The sequence below is a fragment of the Nylanderia fulva genome, unplaced genomic scaffold (genome assembly GCF_048542155.1).
Source record: "Nylanderia fulva isolate GAGA-0341 unplaced genomic scaffold, ASM4854215v1 Scaffold3, whole genome shotgun sequence".
Classification (NCBI taxonomy): Eukaryota; Metazoa; Arthropoda; class Insecta; order Hymenoptera; family Formicidae; genus Nylanderia; species Nylanderia fulva.
Window position 1 is genome coordinate 461,532 of NW_028190368.1, and position 22,711 is coordinate 484,242.

General features: G+C 33.9%; 2 protein-coding genes across 5 annotated transcripts in view; both read right to left on the reverse strand.

Annotated features, from left to right (window-relative positions):
• The window catches only part of Atpalpha (sodium/potassium-transporting ATPase subunit alpha), a 76,356-nt gene extending 57,362 nt beyond the window's left edge, over positions 1–18,994 (reverse strand). For 3 of the 4 annotated variants that reach the window (XM_085484351.1, XM_085484349.1, XM_029307131.2), the window contains exon 1: positions 18,638–18,994. In XM_085484351.1, the coding sequence (XP_085340477.1) occupies positions 18,638–18,667 (30 nt within the window). In that variant the 5' untranslated portion in view covers positions 18,668–18,994. The remainder of the gene's footprint in view (positions 1–18,637) is intronic. The other variant, XM_085484354.1, reaches the window with a different exon arrangement.
• A 1,206-nt stretch (positions 18,995–20,200) lies between these two features.
• LOC114934941 (NPC intracellular cholesterol transporter 2) lies at positions 20,201–22,665 on the reverse strand. Its single transcript, XM_029307695.2, has 3 exons — positions 22,243–22,665; positions 21,987–22,154; positions 20,201–21,019 (listed from the first exon to the last, which is right to left on the reverse strand). Exons 1-3 carry the CDS (start codon positions 22,346–22,348, stop codon positions 20,751–20,753), a joined length of 543 nt encoding a protein of 180 aa, XP_029163528.1. The 5' UTR covers positions 22,349–22,665; the 3' UTR covers positions 20,201–20,750.
• Between the last annotated feature and the right edge of the window lie 46 nt (positions 22,666–22,711).

Genomic DNA, 22,711 nt, shown 5'->3' on the forward strand with positions numbered 1-22,711 from the left:
TTTAGTATTGTTTCTTCCAAATATATCATTTGCATATGTCTATATGATAAATACATTCAATGTTAAATCGTGAGATCCTGGAGATATTTTTAATAAATAACACGACGATGGAAATATAAATTAATGAACACGCTGCAGATGAATCGATTTTTAACACAAAAAATTTGAAATTATTGAGACAAATGTAGAATAATGTGAGACTTTTCCCTGATAATTCCAGATTTCTGAAATTCCCCGACAATGCCCGGTTTTCCAGATTTCCCTGACTGCTAGACACCCTGGAAGAGGTCTCTTTTGACGCGACGCGTTTTCATTGCGGAGATGCGTGTATGTATATATATATATATGTGTGTGTGTGTGTGTGTGTATATATATATATAATACGGTTGAATGAAAAAATTGTAGTTTTTATCTCTCTCTCTCTTTCTTGGCAAATTTCTTGGAAATAAATTATCGTTGTATACGCAGCGTTATCCTTGCTCCGATTCTTTGACAATTTGCAATTTATGAGTTTGCACGTGACCAATGACGTTACTCAATTCATTTGAAAAAAACTTGAGAAGATTGAGAACCTATTTCTTCGAATGGTCGAGAATCTGCATGTATAAGTATGTAGTTGGTGAATTTGACTTTAGCGGAAAAAAATGTAAATCAGGAAAATGAAATTTAGGTCAGCAATTTTCGAAAAAAAAAAAAAAACAAAAAAAACAAAACAAAATATGTTACCAATTTTCATGAAAAATAAAATAAGCAGCTTTTCACTTCTTTTCAAATAAAAAGTCTTGAAATAATTCATTTGAAATCAAGAGAAATTGGTTTTTATGATTACTTTAACAATAATATTCTTTGCCGCTTGATTCTCAATTACCTATTACGTTATTTTCTTTTATATCATACGCGATAAATTAATTAAAAGGCAGAATCATTGTCCAATAAACTACTCAAATTTGTTAGCATTGAAATGAGATCTCGACTCTTAATCATTCTTTCGTGTAATTCCATGGAATATATTATTTGCATTATTTTCACGCCTTTATTTGCCTATTTCCGCGGATTATCATTTCCACCAACACAAAGATCACATATCCAATATGCGGGCCTCGATTCCTCCGGGACATATATCGAATACCTATTCGCCGATGCGAGTAAATTAAAGACGGAGGAGAATACGTGCACGAGGGAGTTATTCGATTCTGGAGTCGCGCGAGAAGAAGTTCGCCTAGTTTGGGCTCCCTAGGCCTAGTTATCAAACATGTACAGTTTTCTACATAATAATAATAGTATTTATAGTATAGATGGCAACAAAAATTTTAGATCTTTAAACCCCGGCCGGAAGTAATTTTAACTTCTTAAAGATTATGTCATTTACACTATCACAGCTATCCAAGATAACAAATGCGTTATTTCCAGAGAAAGTGTCTATATATCTTCTGAAAGATATTTATGTACTTAACATATTTTAGATATGTTAAATACCTTATTGTTATATGTGTTAAATATCCTAAATATGTTAAGAGATAAATACTTTGGATGAAAAAAATCTTTAGAAAAAAATGAATACAAAAACCAGAATTCTGAGAGTCACGCTCGACTATAAAAAAATCATCAGTTTATTGCATGCGGGAAAGCAGACACAAATGAATTTATACACCAACATGGATGACAGTTGAAAAATTTGTGTTTTTAGCAGATATCATCCAAACGGTCCATAAAAATTTTTACGTTAATTTAACATAATATAGATACGTTAAATGGAGCCACGAATACTGTGTTATTTTAAATTTTGACATAAAATAAATGTAAAACTTCAACATGGTTTCAATGTCAAAATTAACTAAAAATAAATGTTAATTTTAGATTTTATCATCCCCGCTTATAAAATAAAAAAATCAACATTTTTCTATAACTTTTAACAGATAATTTTAACAGATAACAGATCTTGTCGCTAATAAAACAAAAGATACACATTTATTAAAATTAAAAATAGATGCACATTATTTTGCATCTCTTTTCCGTTGTTTTAACAATTTAACGTTTAAATTCAATTAACACATCAATGTATTCAATATTTACCCCCAAAAATTTAACGAGGACCATTATTTTTAACAAGAATAAAACATAAATTGTCCAACACTGCGTAACATTTTGAGGACGGGTGTTTTGGACACATTAGCACCTATAAATCTTCAATCCTCTCGCGAAGCCCTATAATTTGATATATCTCTCATCTCTGGGCCCAGAAACACCTATAAAAATTGTCCGAGTTCTTTCGAGATCGCCGAGACGGCGACGTCGTCGACGGCGGCGTCGGGACGCGTCGACAGGAAGAGATCGGCGGCGCTTTCGCGCGCTGCAGCGCCGGAAAAGAAGGCCGTGAGCGCGTGGGTAGTCGTCGATGGAAACGGACAGATGGTGGGCGTGCAATTTCGACACAGAACGACGAGCGGTTAACTCGCTGAACGGCCGGGTCTCTCTCTCTCTCTCTCTGTTTCTCTCTCCTTTTCTATCGCTGGCACGACACGGCGCGAGATAACATTAGAGGAAACATCGAAACGAGATAAGAGAGCTAGAAAAGTGAAGGGAGGTTTGAGGGAAGGAAAGGACAGCCCAGCATCCGTTTTGACATGCGTTAGTAGGGCACGTTCGAGTACGAGAGGCATGAAAGCTCTCGCGTATATTTTCTCGGCGTATTTCATATTCAACTTTTAGCTCGAATTTTAACATCTGGGATACGTCGGATATTCGAGGGGATGACTTTGAATCCTTTTAACGGAGATGTGGAAATATCAAATCGATTTTTAGAATATAATTTCGAGGTGGGTTGGCTCGAATATCTATATTGATGTTATATTTGATATATATAAGAAATTCAACTTTATTCTTGAAAATTAAATTGTGCGATTCCCGTAATCTTTCCGATTTCAAGTTTCTTAAGACAAAATTCTTCTCGCAGAAATGTTAAAGTTTATTTTTCTTTCTTTCTATGTAAAAGCGGACAAAGAATTTCCCAAGGCATTACTTAAGGCGATTAAAGAGCGGCGTTAAACAAAAGTGTTAACAAGCTGAATAAAAAATACAGCGAAAACAGCGCGACATCGCGCAAAAAGTCGAAAGGACCGCATTCGAACCAAGTGTTTGATGGGAGCACTTTGTCCCTCGAATTTCCATTTGACTCGTCAATCTCGAGTGTGAATAATACTGAATAATGCCGATAACGTTCATTGTTGCGAGAGAGTAGACTGGCGTTTTCCGCCAAAAACTGAAAAATTTTACACGATAATATCTACGAATTGAATAAATGTAATTATTCAACGATAAGCCAAAAAAAGAGAGAGGAGGCAAAGAAGTAAAGGGTGAGTACACAGAGAGAATTTTTTTCTTAGAATTCACCCTGAAAATCATGATAAGCTAAGACAATATAATATTGAAAGAATTTTATAAGAGTTTCTCTAATTAATATTTACCACAATAAAAATATTAATATCTATCACAATAAGATATAAAATATGTTTGATTAATTTTACTATGTGCATATTAATATTTTTTATTGTGGTAAATATTAATCAGAGAAACTCTTATAAGATCAGAGAGTCCCGCAGACTCAATAAAAAAAAATTCCCTGACTTTTTCCAAGACCAGAAATTAATTTCTTCCCTGACTTTTTAGTATTATTTTTTCTGAATATATAATATGCATACATCTATATGATAAATCAGAGTAAAAGAAAAGTTGATATTTATTTAATAAAAATGTGAAATTATCGAGACAAATGTAGAAAGTGAAAAATCCAGATAAATATAAAAACTTCCTGACAATTCCATATTTACCTATAAAATTCCCTGACAATGCCAGGTTTTCCAGATTTCCCTGACCGCTAGACACCCTGAGAGAAAGATTTAAAAAATGTGAAATTATTGACACAAATGTAGAAAGTAAAAAAATCCAGACACCCTGAGAGAAAGATTTAAAAAATGTGAAATTATTGACACAAATGTAGAAAGTAAAAAAATCCAGATAAATACAAAAACTTCCTGACAATTCCAGATTTACCTATAAAATTCCCCGACAATGCCAGGTTTTCCAGATTTCCCTGACCGCTAGACACCCTGAGAGAAAGATTTTAAAAATGTGAAATTATTGACACAAATGTAGAAAGTGAAAAATCCAGATAAATACAAAAACTTCCTGACAATTCCAGATTTACCTATAAAATTCCCCGACAATGCCCGGTTTTCCAGATTTCCCTAACACCCTGAGAGAAAGATTTTGAACAACACAATTAGCGTGTTAAGAGCAAAAGAAAAGTATATATTTATTTAATAAAAATGTGAAATTATCGAGACAAACGTAAAAAGTAAAAAAATCCAGATAAATATAAAAACTTCCTGACAATTCCAGATTTACCTATAAAATTCCCTGACAATGCCCGGTTTTCCCTGACCGCTAGACACCCTGAGAGAAAGATTTTAAAAATGTGAAATTATTGACACAAATGTAGAAAGTAAAAAAATCCAGATAAATACAAAAACTTCCTGACAATTCCAGATTTACCTATAAAATTCCCCGACAATGCCAGGTTTTCCAGATTTCCCTGACCGCTAGACACCCTGAGAGAAAGATTTTAAAAATGTGACATTATTGAGACAAATGTAGAAAGTGAAAAATCCGGATAAATATAAAAACTTCCTGACAATTCCAGATTTACCTATAAAATTCCCTGACAATGCCCGGTTTTCCAGATTTCCCTGACCGCTAAGATTTTGAACAACACAGTTAGCGTGTTGAGAGCAAAAGAAAAGTATATATTTATTTAATAAAAATGTGAAATTATCGAGACAAACGTAAAAAGTAAAAAAATCCAGATAAATATAAAAACTTCCTGACAATTCCAGATTTACCTATAAAATTCCCTGACAATGCCCGGTTTTCCCTGACCGCTAGACACCCCAACCCCCAAGAGAAAAAGAGAGGAAGGCTCGAAGTAAGAGGGCGAGTAGAGACGAAAGAAGGACAGAAGTCGGTAGGCCGGGGTGAAGCGAGAGGTCCTCGAATAAGGGTCGGGGGTGGGTGGTGGTGGTTGTATCGACCGCGCCGCACTGCGGGGCTTTATCCCCTCCCGCGCCGCCGACACCCTTCTACCCCCTACAACTGCCTCTTCTCTTCCACCCCCTCGCGTATCGTGTCGTCGCATACACAGACGAACATACGGTCTCTTCCTTCCCCAAATCCGCTGCCTTGCCACCCCACGATCGGTCAGTAACCCACCCGCTTCCGGTAAGTGGCTCCCCGAAATCGAGTCGAATTTTGCATCTTTTTCGCGTCCTCGTTCACCTTGAAATCGCGCCGGTTCGCGTTCGTTATTTAATAATATAATTTATGTCGCGTAATGCGTGAACATCGCGTGGCAAAAAAAAGAGAGATGCCGATTAAAGTGCGATCGGGCGCGAATAACGCCGAGCAATATTTCTCGCGCATCGTGGAAGAAGACAAAGCATGTATAGAGCCGAGAGGGAACACTTCCGGCTTATGTGTATGTATGTGTGTATATATATATATATCAGCTGTTTCGCCGCGCGAATACAGCAAGCTGAGATGCCTCTACTGGGGATAGTAAAAAGCATCGATACGTGATATTTTTACTTAGTGAAAGGCGTTCATATATCAACGTTTTATCTCCCTGGGCTCCGCATGTTCTTTTCAAAATTCCGCTCAATTTCACGCCGATCTACGAGACATTTCGGAATAATCGGTTCGAGCTATTAAAAATAAATGTCAAAAATTATTATTACTGTCTCATACATTTTTTTCGTATTTTTATCTCGTTGAATTCTTAATAGACTCTTGCATAATCCAACTACAATACCAGTTGTATTTAATTACAATCTCAATTTTGTTCAATTTTTTCCAAATTACTCTTTTTTATTATTTTTATTTCCTTATTTACAAAAAAAAAAAAAAAAAAAAAAAAAAACAATTACATCCGAATAATTGACAACGCGAAACGGTTCCGAGAAAATTCACGGCTGCGCTGCGAGAGATAAATCATCAGGGACACTCGACATCACAGAGAATGAACAGCTGATCGATCGTTATTGATCCTCTGCGATTTAATAGAATAGCGCGGAACATTATGTAATCGCGCATCGGTTACACCACGATAATAGATAGCCATCGTAATTTGTCCAACGGTTTACCTCGTTCGCGCATTAAATTGGCAATTTAAAAAAAAAAAAAAAAAAAAAAAAGGAAAAGACGATGATGCTTGTACCGAGAAGATCGCACAATTAATTAACATAACTAATTTCTGCGCGATCGCGGCTTTCTAAGAACGACGCGTGACTGTGTATTCAAATTTTCGATTCTCTTCCCCGACTGCTAAGTGCGGTTACGTAACCCGACGTGGACGTTACGTAACGTGCATATATACGTGTATATATAGGAGTGATCGCTTGGAGGGTCGTTTGAATCGAACAACAAAATGTCGAAGGTACGTTCGAGATAAATAGGGGAAATGTCCAAGATATATCGATGATGATAAGTTTTAAATATACACTGAAACAAATTTGTTAACTAAACCTTTCAACTGAAGAAAATTACTCTATTAATTAAACATATATCAGGGTGACTCAATGAACAAAAATTCCCTGACTTTTTCCAAGACCAGAAATTAATTTTTTCCCTCACTTTTTAGTATTATTTTCTCCAAATATATAATTTGTATATATCTATATGATAAATCGATTAAATGTTAAATCATGAAATCCTTGAGATATTTTTGTCAACATAAAAAAAAGTTCGGAAGTTAAAACAAAAATTTAAATCAATTATACAATCTGAATTATGTACGATAATTAAAACAAACACGTCATTATAAACTATTTAAATAATTTTTTATTCATATTATATCAATTTTTCTGTCTCTATCGAACACATTAAAATAAAATAACACGACGATAAAAATATAAATCAACGAACACGCTGTAGATGAATCGATTTTTAACAACACAGAAAATTAGCGTGCTGGGAGTCAAGAAAGTTTATATTTATTTAATAAAAAATTTCAAATTATTGAGATAAATGTAGAATAATGTGAAAAAATTCAGATAAATAGTATAAAATTTCCTGATTTTTTCCCTGACAATTCCAGATTTATAAAATTTCCTGACCGCTAGACATCCTGAAATATATATTTAATTTAAATACTAATATATGTTCAATTAACAAAATAATAATTTAATTAACAATTTTATTTCAGTGTAAGCATTCGATTATTTGAATAACTGGTTGTACGGCAAGCATTTACTTTATACTTCTGTTTACATATAGTCGATGTAAAAATATTTCTGAACGTTATTGCACTTGTTTCACGCGTGACAAGTACATATTTATACATACTGCATTCTTGATAAATGAAATGGCTACTAACATATTAATGGACCTTTTAGACGATTGAACCGATATAAAAATTCTCGCGCTCTTTTTATCGCGGATCAAGTCTACGCGAATTTATTTTATTCACTTTATGCGCTACATATTTTTTTCCGGAAATATGTTTATTTTGATAGAATCGCGAATATATATTCCTAGAATTTCATTGTGTTGATCAACTGTTAATGTTACGCCTACGGTAAGGCTCTTTGTTCACTGACGCGCACATTTTACTACAATATACGCTTTAATCAGCGTAATATCATATTCGACTAACACAGCTGATACGAAAAAAAAAAAAAAATAATAATAAAACCATTCTTCAGCAAAATCTCCGCTCTCTGCGAAATCCCCGTCATAATTTTCCTGCAAAGTTCATCTAAATTTTTTTTCAACAAAACGCGACAAATTCAACATCTCGCACGTGTGCGACATAATAAAGAGATCCACGTCGAGGGACGTCGAAAAAGCAGCTCGAGAAGGCCGTCTCGGGACTCGTAGATGAAATCTACATACGATATGATATATACGATTCGTTTACGTCATTCTTTGAGAGAACCCGAGGGTTGTCATCTTCTCGCGCGCGAGAACTCTCCGGCGACGAGCGATTCCACTTTAATACTTTCATCGAGTTTATTACGGGGCAAGGGCCGCGGATTAGAGACGAGATGAGTAGGAAGGAGGATGTCTTATTTGCGTCGGAAGCGGGATTTCTGCGCTTATACGAGCGAGGCCGTATCCGGTTGCAAAGGGAGGACAGGAAATAATAAGGTTTCGTTACCCGCGTGTATGTGTGTATTTGCGTGTGTGGATGTGTGTTCATCGATTTCCAATTGGCAGCTCGTGCAACTTCCATCGGCATTGCGGAAACGAGGTGCGTCGAATTAGAAGGCGCATATATATATATATATATGTATATGTATATACAGATCGTAATCGAACGTGACCGATTACGCGTCATCCATAATTACGGCGGGTTATCGCGGCATAGCGACCGATTTCAGGTCAAACGAATGCCTCATAAATAACACCCCTCCGAGCATAAAAACGTGCGCAATGCAGAACGAAATTGAAACGATCCGTATAAATACCCTCTCCGAGTCTATATAGAACCAAGCGCGGATAAAACGTCAATGTCCCAGAATAATGAATAATAAAAATATGTTATCAAAATGTTCAAGTATCTTGAGGATGTATCTAATCAATACGTTTATTTTGTTTCTCATAATATAAAAACAAAACGTATAATAGGTACTTATTATAGTATCTATAAGAAAATTCTGAGATCGACAAGTTTTCAAATAAATTTTAATAAAAATTTATATTTTTTTTAATTATGCACAATTGAAACGAATCATTCAATATTAATCAAGATCACAGACAGAATAATTATATCCAGTATTGTGCTTAGATGATTTTGTTTTAAATATATCTAGATAAAATATAAAATTACGTGACCATTCATCTAGATAATTTGTAAATCATAATTTTTAAGACTGCTTATACAAACAGTTATTTTAAAAAATGTAAATTATAAAAGAGATATAAAAATATGTGTTCATATTTTTATTTATAAATTTTCATCACTTACTACTTAAGTTTGACCATTTAATAATTTGTCATTTTTATGTGCTATGATTCTAAACCAAAATTATTTGAAAATTCTAGATAATTTAGTAAAAATAATACTTTTATCATCTAAAATGCAGATATAGATAATACATATTTTTATTATCTATTTAAAAGACAAGATTCACCAAAATTACATCTAGATAATCATCTATATAATTTTATTTAGATAACAGTAAACACTGATTATATCGTTGATTTTAAAACTTCTTTGATAGGGTCGCATAAAAAAATATATATATATTCTAAGAAAATCTATATTCTTTAAAATACAATTTTGCTTAATAATTTTTTCGCATTAAAGAAATCCCGAAGTTTTTTTCTGTTTTATTCGTTTCATGCTAAAGTCTTCTTTATAACTATAATTTTGAGGAGAAATTTTTAAGATTAAGACTGCATTTTAAAAAATAATCTGTTTTCTCAACATAATTAATATTTTTCTTCAACGTCATTTCTAAGAATCCATTTCGTGATGCTTGAAAGAAGCGGTTTTGATTTCAAAAATATGTAATTTAATACTATGAAATAGCTTTGAAAAATAAAAAAATGCAATAATATTGGATATGTCATTAGTCATTATATAATAAATAGCTTTAAAAAATATATATATCGATGTGGGTGTGAGAGAGAGAGACCATAAAAGTATTTACAAGTACATTTCTCATGTCATTCATCGTAAAGAGAGAGAAAGAGAAGAAATATACTATTAAAAAACATCACACGAAATAATACATATAAGATACCTAATTTGAGCAGAAAAATTTCTGAAGTCCGATTGAGAAAAATGTTTTTTAACGAATCGTGTCTTAATCTCGCAGAGCTTAACAGAGATTGAAATGATTAAGCACGGTACTTTTTCTTCGCTTTTTCGCGAATGTTATTCTTGTCTTCGCGAGATAAAATAATGATCATCTGACATATTCTTTTATAACACGAGCGACATTTTCGCGACGTCGTCGATCGAAAGTGCGGAAGGATATGTCCGGCATAATGGCTTATTCGTTAATATTATGTAACAGCGACACGCGATTACGCCGCGTGCGTGTTAATAGCCTTAACTTTAATTAAAAGCTACTTGAAAATTGCCTGGCTAACGGTCACGAAGGTAAACGATTAGAAGGTGGCTCTGCGACAAGGTTCTTCGTATAAAAAAAATTATATATTCTTTAATCTAATTAATATCAGCCGCCCCCGACTTCCAAACACTTTTATTCCTGCTTTGAGCAATTATTGATAATCGATGTCACCCATTGAAAGTTTTATCTGTCTCTGTATATACACGGCTGGCTTATTCAAACATTTGCGTATAGATATATATGTACATATTATTAATAGTGAAAGATTATATATGTGTGAGATAGTACTCGTGAAGAATATATTAATCGTGTCAATCATTTTATGCATTAGCTCTATGAAACTGATAATTTAGATGGTACTATTATTCCTTTTAATCCATGCCTATATTTAAAAGTACATTAACGACAGAAATAGTACATTCTCTCTTATATTCGCACTTACATATTTAATACCTGAATCTATTTTGAGATATTTGCAGAATAGCGTAAATGTAATTTTATTAGAAGAAAATTGAAAAATAACAAGTATTTACTTTTAAAATATTTTAATTGTTTCCGATCAAAAAATGAATTATTAATTATTATTATTATTTTTATTAGATTTAATATTTCAAAAATGTGTATATTTTACATTAATCTTTTCCTCTCTTTTCATCAAATTAGTTTTTATTGGGCGAATAGATTTTCGCTTGCACACATCATACAAGTAAACTTGAAATTTTCCCTTTAATAATTTTGCTCTTGAGCGTATAAATAAATATTTGGACATTGCCGAACAAACAATAAGCGATTAAATGATGCATAAAGATTAAATTTCCCTTGGTGTCGGAGGGAAGCTAGGCTTCACGTGAATCTCCACGGCAGAGCCACTTGAGGAAGACGAGCAGCACGTATATACAAGAGGAACATTCTCGAGAAGAGTGTGCGCGCTCCCCTGACACACATTGATACACTCGTTAAAATAACGACATAATGGCTAATTCAACGATAATCAGCGCGAACTGTAGCGTTCGAATTAGCATCGAAGGTGAGACAGGATCGATGCACGGAGAACAAAATCTGACAGAAGAAAGAAACGCGATTCAATGAAAACAAAATTGTTAACTTGACTAAACCTTTCAACCATATTACTATTTTGTTCATTGAACATATATTGGTATTTAAATCAAATATACGTTTTGTTACAATTAATATGTTATATATTTAATTTAAATATTTTTATGTTTAATTAACAAAATAATATTTAGTTGAAAGGTTTAGTCAAGTTAACAATTTTTTTTCAATGTGTCCGAATTAATTGTCGCATCGGCCATCTGATTTGTATATATCATACATCGTTAAAAAAATTTCCGAGAAAAATCTAGCATACAGAGTACGCTATAATTGCAAAAACATAAGTATTTAGTTACACTGAAAACATTTTGTTAACTAAACCTTTCGACTAAATATTATTTTTTTAATTAAACATATATATAAAAATATTTAAATTAAATTAAATATATTAAATCTAACAAAACGTACATATTTGACTTAAATACTAATATATGTTCAATTAACAAAATAGTAATTTAGTTAAAAGGTTTCGTCAAGTTTATTTTTAATTTTTTCAGTGTAGAATTTCCTAATTCAGACAACTCGGTAATTAATGAAATATATTGATCAATCGATTCAAAATTATAAAAAAATATTCCAAGAACAAATATAAGAATCCAATTCTCACGTACACAAAATAATCGTAGCCATACAAATATTTATACAATACATAGATAAAAGAAGTAAATATATACTTATTTGTGTCCCTTATATTTTATCTTTGAAAAATATCGCAGAATGCCTACCCGTTCAACATCTAACTTTTTTTTAACTAACATTTCATTCCTGCTTAACAATTTTTTCTTTAATTATTATTACTTTGGTACATGTATACACTAATAGATTTGATAGTTTAAAAATTGTTACAGTAATATTCTATTGTATTTTTTTCATAGTCAAAGGAACGAAAATGTTCGTAAATTGTGACAAATGAACGTTAAGGAGAGTACGTAGAAACCTTATGTGGTTTGAATAACCCTGAATTGAGCAATAAGGACGAAGAAAAATCTCCGCTCCTTTTGTCCTAATAAGATAATTAAACACTACTTTACCCCCTACGGGTAGAATTTCCGAGAGAAACGTACCCCTTCATAAATCGCCAGGAAATCCCCGATGCGGTTTACGCGGCGCGTGGCGCCATCTTGTCGGAAACGAATGAAACGACTCGACCCGGTCACGACCAGCTGGCGATCGATCGTCAAAGGGTGCGTCCAATAATTTTTCAGCTGTACCGTGTGTTTCAGCGCGGTCTTTGGGGAAATTAACATATGCAACACGGGCATCCAAAGAATACGCCAAGTTTAGAGATATTGAATGTTATTTCACTTTGAAGTTTCCAGCGAAAAAGAGAAGATGGAAAGCGAGGATTAAATATCGCAAAATATTGCGATTTCAAAGTTCAGGACAAAAATTTATTAACATTTTTAATCGCGACATGTAAATGTTATTGCTTCTTTAAATAAAAAATGTGTTTGAAATGTGAAATATTTCATCGTTGTAGCATCATAATGAAATTTCTATTAAAGGCTATTAATATCGCGATAATATATGAGAGTAGAGAGAGAAAAGAGGAGACTGGCTTGTTGAAGGAATAATCCGACCTTATTTCACGATAAGAGAAATCCAACGTATATAACGCGTTAGAATCGCGTGAAAAAATTAGCGTTGCGATCTTTTATCTCGACTCTACTGAACCATATAATTCTAATCATCCGTTATTTTTCCCACAATTACGTTTGCAGTTGTTTACGAGAGCGCAAAAATCGCAACGCGATATCGAAATTTCCTGTTACGATATAGCGTGTATCAAGTTACTTAAAGCTGTCGACGAGAGTTGTGATGTTTATATCCCGTAAATCTAAATCGTTCGGTTACAATACACTGTATATGCGTTCGATAATGTGTAACTATACGGGGAGTCCCGTAAGAGAAGGGAGAAGGAAAAAACGAGTTTACGATATGGCTGCCATGGGAGGCTGCAGATGCACTCTCGTGGATCTCTCCCTCTCTCTCTGTCTCTGTTTCTCGCTCGCCTCTTCTCGTGACCTTGACACAAATCCGCACCGGAAATTCACGAGATGTACGATTTCGAGTTTATCGGTGAATTATTATTTCTCTTTTCTTGCGCCTCCGTCGACGAGAGATAAGAAATTCTCTCGGCTCGCTGAATCCTAATCGCTTCAAAATTGTGTGACGTAGCGAGACCCTCTACAGGGTGTTGAAAAAAAAAAAGAGTTGCGTATTTTGAGAACAGGTAGTATTGATCGAAATAAGAAAAAGTTGAAGGTGCAAGCTATACACTGAAAAAAATTTGTAACTTGACTAAACCTTTCAAATAAATATTATTTTATTAATTGAACCTATAAAAACATTTACATTAAATGTAACATATTAAATTTAACAAAATGTATATTTGACTTAAATACTGATATATGTTGATTTAACAAAATAGTAATTTAGTTGAAAGGTTTAGTCAAGTTAACACATTTTTTTCAGTGTACCTTTCTATTTGAGCTTATTATCTTTTTCTTATTGATCGTGTCATCTTTATATTATAGTAAACAAAAGAGTACTTACTATGATAACATTTTGTAATAACATTACTAATGTAAAGGATCAATAAAAAAAAAAGAATAAGCTCAAACAGATAAATTAATTAATTATAGGACCTATGTTTATTAAACTTTTTTATATTTTGACCAATACTACTTGCTCTCAAAATATGTAACCTTTTTTTTAACACCCATTTTTTTAAATATGAATTTTTAGGAGCAGAGATAAGAAATAATGACTGCTTTATTATCAACGCTTCTAAAACTATACGATCGATCGGAAAGTTGAAAGATTCTGATCTATAAGTTTCAGAGAAATGAGATAGAGTTGAGTAACGAAATTTTATGCTTAAATTGATTTCAAGAGTATATCTTACTTTAAGACTTTAAGATACTTAAAGTCGCAAACTACTTTATACGTGTGTGTACGTGTAAAGTTTGACAAAAATTGGCTCAAAGTTTGCCAAAGAATCGATAATTGCCAGTTATAGATAGCGATTTCTGGGGCACCTATACATACTATATAATATATATAGAGTTGGGCAGATATGTATCTTACATGATCTGAGATACGTATTTAAATATGTACCTATCATTTAAATACCGAATAATCAAGTATTTCGAATTTTGTAATTAATTATTTAATTTAAATGTATTTATATGCTATTATACATATATAATATAATATATCCTATTATATATTTATTTTAATTATTACTACTTTATCTATAGTTTAAAGTTCAAATAAATAAACTTATCTTTCAAAGTGCTAAAATTAACTTACTTTTGATATTATTTTCATATAATTCTACCAACAGACTATATTATACTTAATATCAAAGTAATTACAATAAAATTATCTATTTTAAATTATATTATACTTAATATCAAAGTAATTACAATAAAATTATCTATTATTGCTATAGTATTTCAAAAATTTCATTTTTTAAATAATGGTAGATAATCTTTTTATAATGACTTTAATATTAAGTATATAGTATATAATCAAAACATTTCAAAATTGATTGTATTTAAAAGTATTTATAAATATGTATTTAAATACAATTAGTATTTAATAATATATTTCAAAATCAAAATTTTTTTAATAGTATTTAAATATGTCAAACAGTATCTTGTATTTTGTATTTAAATATTTTGTTTCGAGGTATCTGCCCAATCCTGTATGTATATATATATATATATAAAATTTTACTCGCTTTCTCGTGTTTCAAAGCTCGAAGCGTTAAAGTCTGAGAACGTATAAAAGTCGAGATTTCCTTTCCGTTCCGGCGCGGATATTATAAAGAAATTGTTGTAAAAAAAAAAAAAGCATAAAAAATGAAAATGACGAAAACGGAAGTTGATCGATTGAAAATGATGTACAGCGCGCATTCGTGTCGCACAAAGCGGAGATATGCGCGGGCTGCATACACAATGTGCGGCGAAATACCGCAAATAACATCGTCCCATCGTATCGCTTCACGCTTCACGAGAGAGAAGTTACGTTTTCCGGTAAAGATGAAATATTCGAGGAATGTATAACCGCGATAATATGTAGTATATAGTATATTTCGCGCGCACACGAACAAACAGTTACGCAAAACCGCATCTCACATATATGCAGTTATGCCAAGTTGCTTGACACACGATATGCAACCTACACGAATTTTATAATTACGTTAGTGTATGTCGACGCGATATATATTACATGTATGTGTAGCGACATGCATAGGTGTTTAATATTTTTATCGCAAAACGTACGGCGAACGCGCGATATACGAACCGTGAAATAGCAACATTTAATACTGACAAAAAATTAATTTATATAGTATAGTTTTAAGTATGCATAGACCGTACAAACAGGTACTTATTGATTAATTCCTTACAATCTTGTATGACTCATCATTTCATTAATTTGAAAAGTGATTAAATTATTCTTAAGACGGAAGCTAGATAGCGATAATTGCCAGCGATAAATAATATTTAAGTTAGAAGATTAAAAAGATCCATAATGCATCTTTTAAAAATAAAAAAATATATTTTAATAATATAATATAATATATAATATATATAATAAATTAAAATATGTATATTTTCGAAAATTCTAGCCGTCGTAAAAGTATGCGAAGATATTCGAAACGAGGAGACCAAAAGACTATAGATATCTCGATATATTTCTGGAGTCGTTGAACTGAAAAGGCGCGAGTTGAATTCACCAGTTGATGCAGAACCCTTCGATTGCGCAATACCACGTGTACATTGCAACGTTCTCGACTATTCGATCGGCTCGAGGAAATTTTCTTGGAAGACCAGCATACTAATTGCTTTCGAAGTGACACATTCGTTGTGCCTGCATAGTCAATGTCACGTGCGCTTTTTTTCCTCGAAAGAGAGAGGATCGTCGCTTTCGCCTCCGTCCACCTTCGACGATCGAGAAGCCTCATCGTTCTTATCCACGTGATTTTGTAGAGTTACTCCGTAAAAAAAAAGAAAAAAAAAGGAAAAAAAACCGTGCTTGGATTAAGATTTCGCGTCAAAGTAAATCATTCAAGAGGCCCCTCCATAAATATTGTTTCACACGTTGCAACAAGGTCGCTCTCGATAATAGCAATTAACGTTCGCTTAACGAGTGAATATCGATGCCGAGAAAGAGAGAGATATTTCCGTCGCTCGCATAAATATGCCCGAGAAAATATTCTTGGCCTTTTATCGTTTGAACGTTCATCGCGTTAATCGAGCGATCAATCTATTTGAAGAGCCGCGTATTCTTTCCGGTGACCGATAATATACGCGATTTAATACGCAAGTTAGCAGAAATAGCTTGAGAATTTTAACTAAAGGTTTTTACATATAATAGCTGCGATATATATATGCGAAAAATATTCCCAAAACCCGCCCTACTTATTATTTTTCTATTAATTTTATCACCTGTATACAATGTAAAAAAAAATGTAATGTATTACATATTTTTTACAGTGATAGACTATTTATGTTAACTTTTCTTCGAAAAGTTAAATATTGCGTAAATATTGTTTTTACAAACATATTCATAATATTCGCGATTTAATATACATACATACATATATATGAAAAATATCCCCCAAACCCTACTTATTATTTTTTATGAATCTTGTCATTCACTAAAAAAAAATTGGTTAACTTGACTAAATCCTTCAACTAAATATTATTTTGTGTATTGAACATATAAAAATATTTAAATTAAATACTAATATATGTTCAATTAACAAATTAGTAATTTAGTTGAAAGATATAGTTAAATTGTAAGTTAATAAATTTTTTCCAGTGCCTGTATAGATTATATCAACTTTAAAAAGTTAAATATTGAGTAAAAAGTTAAATATTGTTTTTATAAACATATTTCCAAAGCATATTCTATATACATTTTTTGTTTTTGTGAATAAAGCAATAGCTTGAGAATTTAAACTAAAGATTTTTCTACATATTTAACCGTAATATATATATATATGTGTGTGTGTGTGTGTGTGTGAAAAATATTTCCAAAACCCGCCCTGCTTATCATTTTTTTAATTAATTTTATCACTTGTATATACTGTAAAAAAATATGTAATATTACATAAAAATATATATTATATAAAATTACATAAATAATAAATATAAAAGGTATACATTTTCATTATCGTATGATTTTACACTCATTATTTATGCAATTTTATAATTTTTTACAATGTAGACTATTTAGATGAACTTTTCTAGGAAAAGTAAAATATTGCGTAAATATTATTTCGACAAACGTATTTTCAAAGCATATTCCACATTTTTATCTTCGCGAATATCGATATTTTTGAAACTTGAAACAATCGCTGTGTCAGCGACTCATAAATCCGCCATAATCATACGACGATTTCTCTCCTCGATAATGGCTGTAACTGTCATGAGTCATGCCGTTCAGTGACACCTGTACCGTTATATTTACATTTTCCAAGGTACATGTTGCTCAAAAATGCGTAAAACGTTCAACAGAAAATTATTCGACAGGTACACATTTTTCATTCACACTCCTCTCTGTCACTTGGTATATTGTAAATATTACGTAATTTATAGCCCTACAGTTACGCGTAGATAGAAGAGGAGAAACAATTGACACACATGTGTGCTGCCGAGTCAAAAAATTCGTCATCATATATCCAACCATTATTAATCATCGCCAAGGCGCAGACAAAATTTCCGTTTCCATTAATCTTTTTGCAAATTTGACTAATTAAGGCCGGTTGTTCCGACTTTTTGATAAGTTTTACCTGACAGGTAATATATTCTCATGTTTTTTCAAATAAGTTGTAAAAAAAAGGAGACGAAGATATAGCCTACCTGTCGGATAAAAAACTTTCCAACAAGTTGAAAAATTCCACTCTCGATTATAATGGAAAAACGGATCTTTATTCTATTGTAATTAAAAAAAAAAAAAAAAAAAAAAAAAAAAACCATATGTATCGGAGAAATAACGACGACGGGGGACGGATTTACGGAAGGCAGGGCGTGGTTACACCGGACAACGCGACGTTCCTGCCCGAGGACGGCGAGCGACGACGCATGGCGCCGCGAGCGATGCCAATTTGAACGAAATCGCCAAGTGGACGAGTCGAAAAGTGGCCGAGAAAAAAGAAGAAAAAAAAAAAAACTCGGGCGAAGAATAATAATACTCCAACAAGTGCTCGCGACTCGCGTCGTCGACGCTCTCGGTCCCCGATGACGCTTTCGCGGGAAACGACGTTCTCGCTCGTCTCCCAGGCGACCCGCGGTTCCCCGGGTCACCCCTCCGGGGGGGAGAGGGGCGGGGGGAGAAGGGGAAAAAGAAACACGAGGCAACACAAGAGTACTGACCTCGTCGTCTAGCTTCCCCTTGGACGCCATCTTGACAACAACAAGCCGGTGGCGCTCGGACTGTCCGCGATCTGGCTCCGGCTACCTGCTGCGCGCGTCTCGCGGCACAGCGCGTGTTGCACACTAACACCCTGCGAAAGGGCCGATCTTCCTGCGACGATGATGACGCGCGATCTTCCGTGTATAATAACACTATACCGAGAGAAGCACACCCGTTCTAAACGGCCTCCGTTCGTGGCACACGCGCGGACCGATCGCGCGCAACTCGACTCTCGGCTCACTTCACTCGCTCCGCGAGAGGACGAAAACGAACCGCTCCCGCGCGAGTTCCAAACGCAAACGCGCTCACTCCCCGTCGAGCGAAGAGAGAAAGAGAGACAGAGGACGCGCGCGCGCGCGACCTGGTGGGGGAAGCCTGCTCCCTGGAAACAGGTGGGGGCGCGGTGACGTCACTGCGCGCGGCGCGACGCGCTTCCTCGCGTAATACTACTAATCGGCGGGGAATCTCCGCACGAGCTTACGGCGTGATCGGCTGCTAACGGGCGCGAATACGTGTCCCTTTCACTCTGTCACCGCGCCGATCCACGATCTCTCGATGACGATGTATATGTCGAGTCGACTGCGACGCTAATTTTCCCTCGCGCCCGCCATCTTTACCTGCGTGTTATCGCCGCCGCGCTTCGTATGTGACGTCGACGTCGATCGCGTCTGCCCTGCCATGCCATGCCGGCGCAACATGTGTGTCTTTCTCTCTTCTCTCGCTCTTCGTTTTCTTTCTTTCCTTCTTTCTTACTCGCGCGCAGACGTCGCGGTCCACGCCCGCGGTTTCGGAATTTATTCACACACACACACACACAAACACAGCATTTTTTTCCAGGGAGGGCGACGATTACCATTTTTTGTCTCTTATTTTTTCTTCATTTTTTTAATTCAATTTTTTAATATTAATTAAAATTGCAAATAAATTCCAGTCTTTATTCACAAGATGGAGCAAATACTTCATTTTTTTTTTTAATGATTCCAAGAGGGGGAGCAAATACATCCTCTTGCCCCCTTCCCCATGTACACACATGACGTATCTGATATTAAAATGTCGATATCTCGGTCTGCTCGTGTTAAATGTATTTTTAGATTTTTTCGAGATTTTTTTAAAGAGTTCCCGGACTTTAATCAAAACATTCCAAACAGCTGATTGTGAGTCTAGAACAATTTTGCGAAATGTTTTGACGAGCTACAGATTTTGTTGGCAAAATATCAGCGGAAAATTCACTAACACAAAATACGATTCGCACGATTTCCATTACTAATTTAAACGAGATTAATGCAGTTGACCTTTTCGCGTAATCTGCCGCAATATTATTCTGATCAAATCTACTGTCAAATTGCCAGAAGAAAGAAATCGCCAACGTTTTGCTTACTAGGATCTTATTCTATATTGATGAATGCGACAAAATATATTATTCGCTAAGAAAATAATATGTTGTCTTTCTCACATTTTAAATAAAGCCAACGACAACCCTGCATGTGGGTACAGTTATTAAATATTACTATACATAACAAACATATTAGTCGTAAACTTTATTTTAAATGACTACTTCATTCAATTACAAATCTTAAAATTATTATAATAGTTTCTATAGCTTTTTAACAAATTTATCGTAATTCTGTCTAATCAATTATTTACTTTCGTTTTTGTTTCCATTTCAAAATTCATGGGTAGAAAAAGAATTACTTGGCCAGTTATCTCGTTACATCGAGGGTAAAGATACAGTCGCTTGATATTCTAATCATTGCGGTTTATCACATCATAATATCAGATAAATATTGCTACCAAGAATTTTACAGCCAAATCATTTTAATTTTGTTTTTTGAACCTCGCATATATAGGAGAAAGAGATCTCGCGCAATCTTATAATTAAATGCTCATCCATTTCATCTCGATAGCTCGCGCATGTATCCCGGAACGTAAAAAATTGAAAAATATTAAACACACTCGATTTTAGATACAATTCAGACACATTGTAGGAAAAATAAGATAGCGGAACAGAATTACTTCGTGATATATGCTTTGTTATCATAATCGTGTCATAATCTCGATGAGAGAGAAACAGCCTTATTTGGTGGTCACCTTTGCGTCCACACTAAAGCACACCTGCACTTCCTTCTTGTCGTCGACTAGGGCGAATTCGATATTCAGACTCACAGACGGTAGACTTTTATCTATTGGCATCTCAAGATTATACGTGGCCTTTGCACCTTTCTTCAACGGGCATTCGCCGCTTACCAGGGACTTGCAGGCATCCTTTTCGGGATACGGATATGTTATCTTGTTGCCCAATAGCGTTACTATTACGCTCGGTTTCAATTCTTTCACATCGTTAACTGCATAATAAAACGTAAAAGGTAAAAGTCGGCTGACTATCTCATCTTTCGTTGGAGGTGTCAAGGAATTTAGATATGTTACATTGCTTGACAATAATCAATATGAATGGATATATTTAACCGTGAGTGTGTGTGTATGTGAAATACTTTTGCTTAATTTTTCATTATATCTTTTATTTCTAATTTATTAAGAATTTAATACTGACCAGCAAACACAGTATATAAATGTTATATACTTAAGCATGTTACATGTAACGTATATGTTAGTTGTAATTTTCCACTCATAGATGTAACATTACCAAATAGCACATTGATGTATTGATAAGTCAGTGCTATCTTGAGATATAATGACAATATAACTACAATGTAATATAAGTTATATTAAAATGTTACATCTATGAGTGGGAAATTACAACTAACATGGTTGTTACATGTAACGTACACATTATATTACCTGTTATATTCCGTTTTATTATAGCAATAATGTAACAATTATATATCGGTGTTTGCTGACCGAATTTAAAGCTCTCTAAAATACGCTGAAAATTCTTGCGTGCCATTTTTAAATAAAAAGATATATTTTGATGAAGAACACTACAAATCTCTTTTTGGCGCACTTGTAAAATAGCTCGAAAATATTTTTTTTCTCTTAACAGTTAATCAACAACCGTAAAATGATAATAATATCAGATTTTACAACTGTTGATTGATTATTTATTATAAAGGGAAAAAGATTGTTTTACAAGTGTGTTAAAGCTATCCGAAATAATGTTTCATCGAAATCGTTTTTACTTAAAAATAGCACGCAAGAATTGTTTAGCATGTGTTTTCTCGCTTCTGATGTCGACGATTTCAACATGGTCGGCGAGCAGCCAAGAGCCTTAACACTGAATTTAATACTTTAAACTTTAATTTTATATATGTCCATACACATACACATTTTTTAATATACGCTCTATTAACTTACCAGCGGCAAAGTCCCATTGCGCGGTTAAAGTGGTGCCTTTGTAGATGATGCAAGGAGAACTGTCACATCCGTCTATCCTTAATGCCAAGGGCGAAGGTTCACCGGAGCACGAATAATACGGGGTGTCCTGTAGAGACGCCGTGACGCAGAATGCGGCAATTATGCAAGCTACACATACGTCAAACGTTACAATCAAATATTCTGCAATTTTCGGAGATAAGAATTAAAGATGAACAATAAAAAATGATATATTTACCAAAGACGAAGGCTCTCATGCTGGTGTTTCCTCGTGAAAGAATTGACAGACGATGTAACTTTTCGATTTGCGACAGGCGGCTATATATATATTCGCCCGATAACATCTAATCGAACACCTGGCCCTAAAAGCTTGATAAGCTCGGAAACGAATAAAAATCTTATTCAAAGCAACACTCGAGTATCAGCACCTGTGTCCATGATGTTGCAAGTTTACGGAAATTATCAGTCAGCGCACACAGTAGTATCGTGCACTCGTAAAATATTTAATCTGTCAGCAATGAAGTAATTATTGGTTTTGATAAATGTGTAACAAAATTGTTCACATTTATCAAAATCGAACGGATAAAACTACAGTGTATAACTACAATATATGTAATATTACAGATGAAATGCATGATAATAGATATGACTCACTTGACGATTTCGTAAAATATTATTCTTGCAACAACAGTCAACTTTGAGGACAA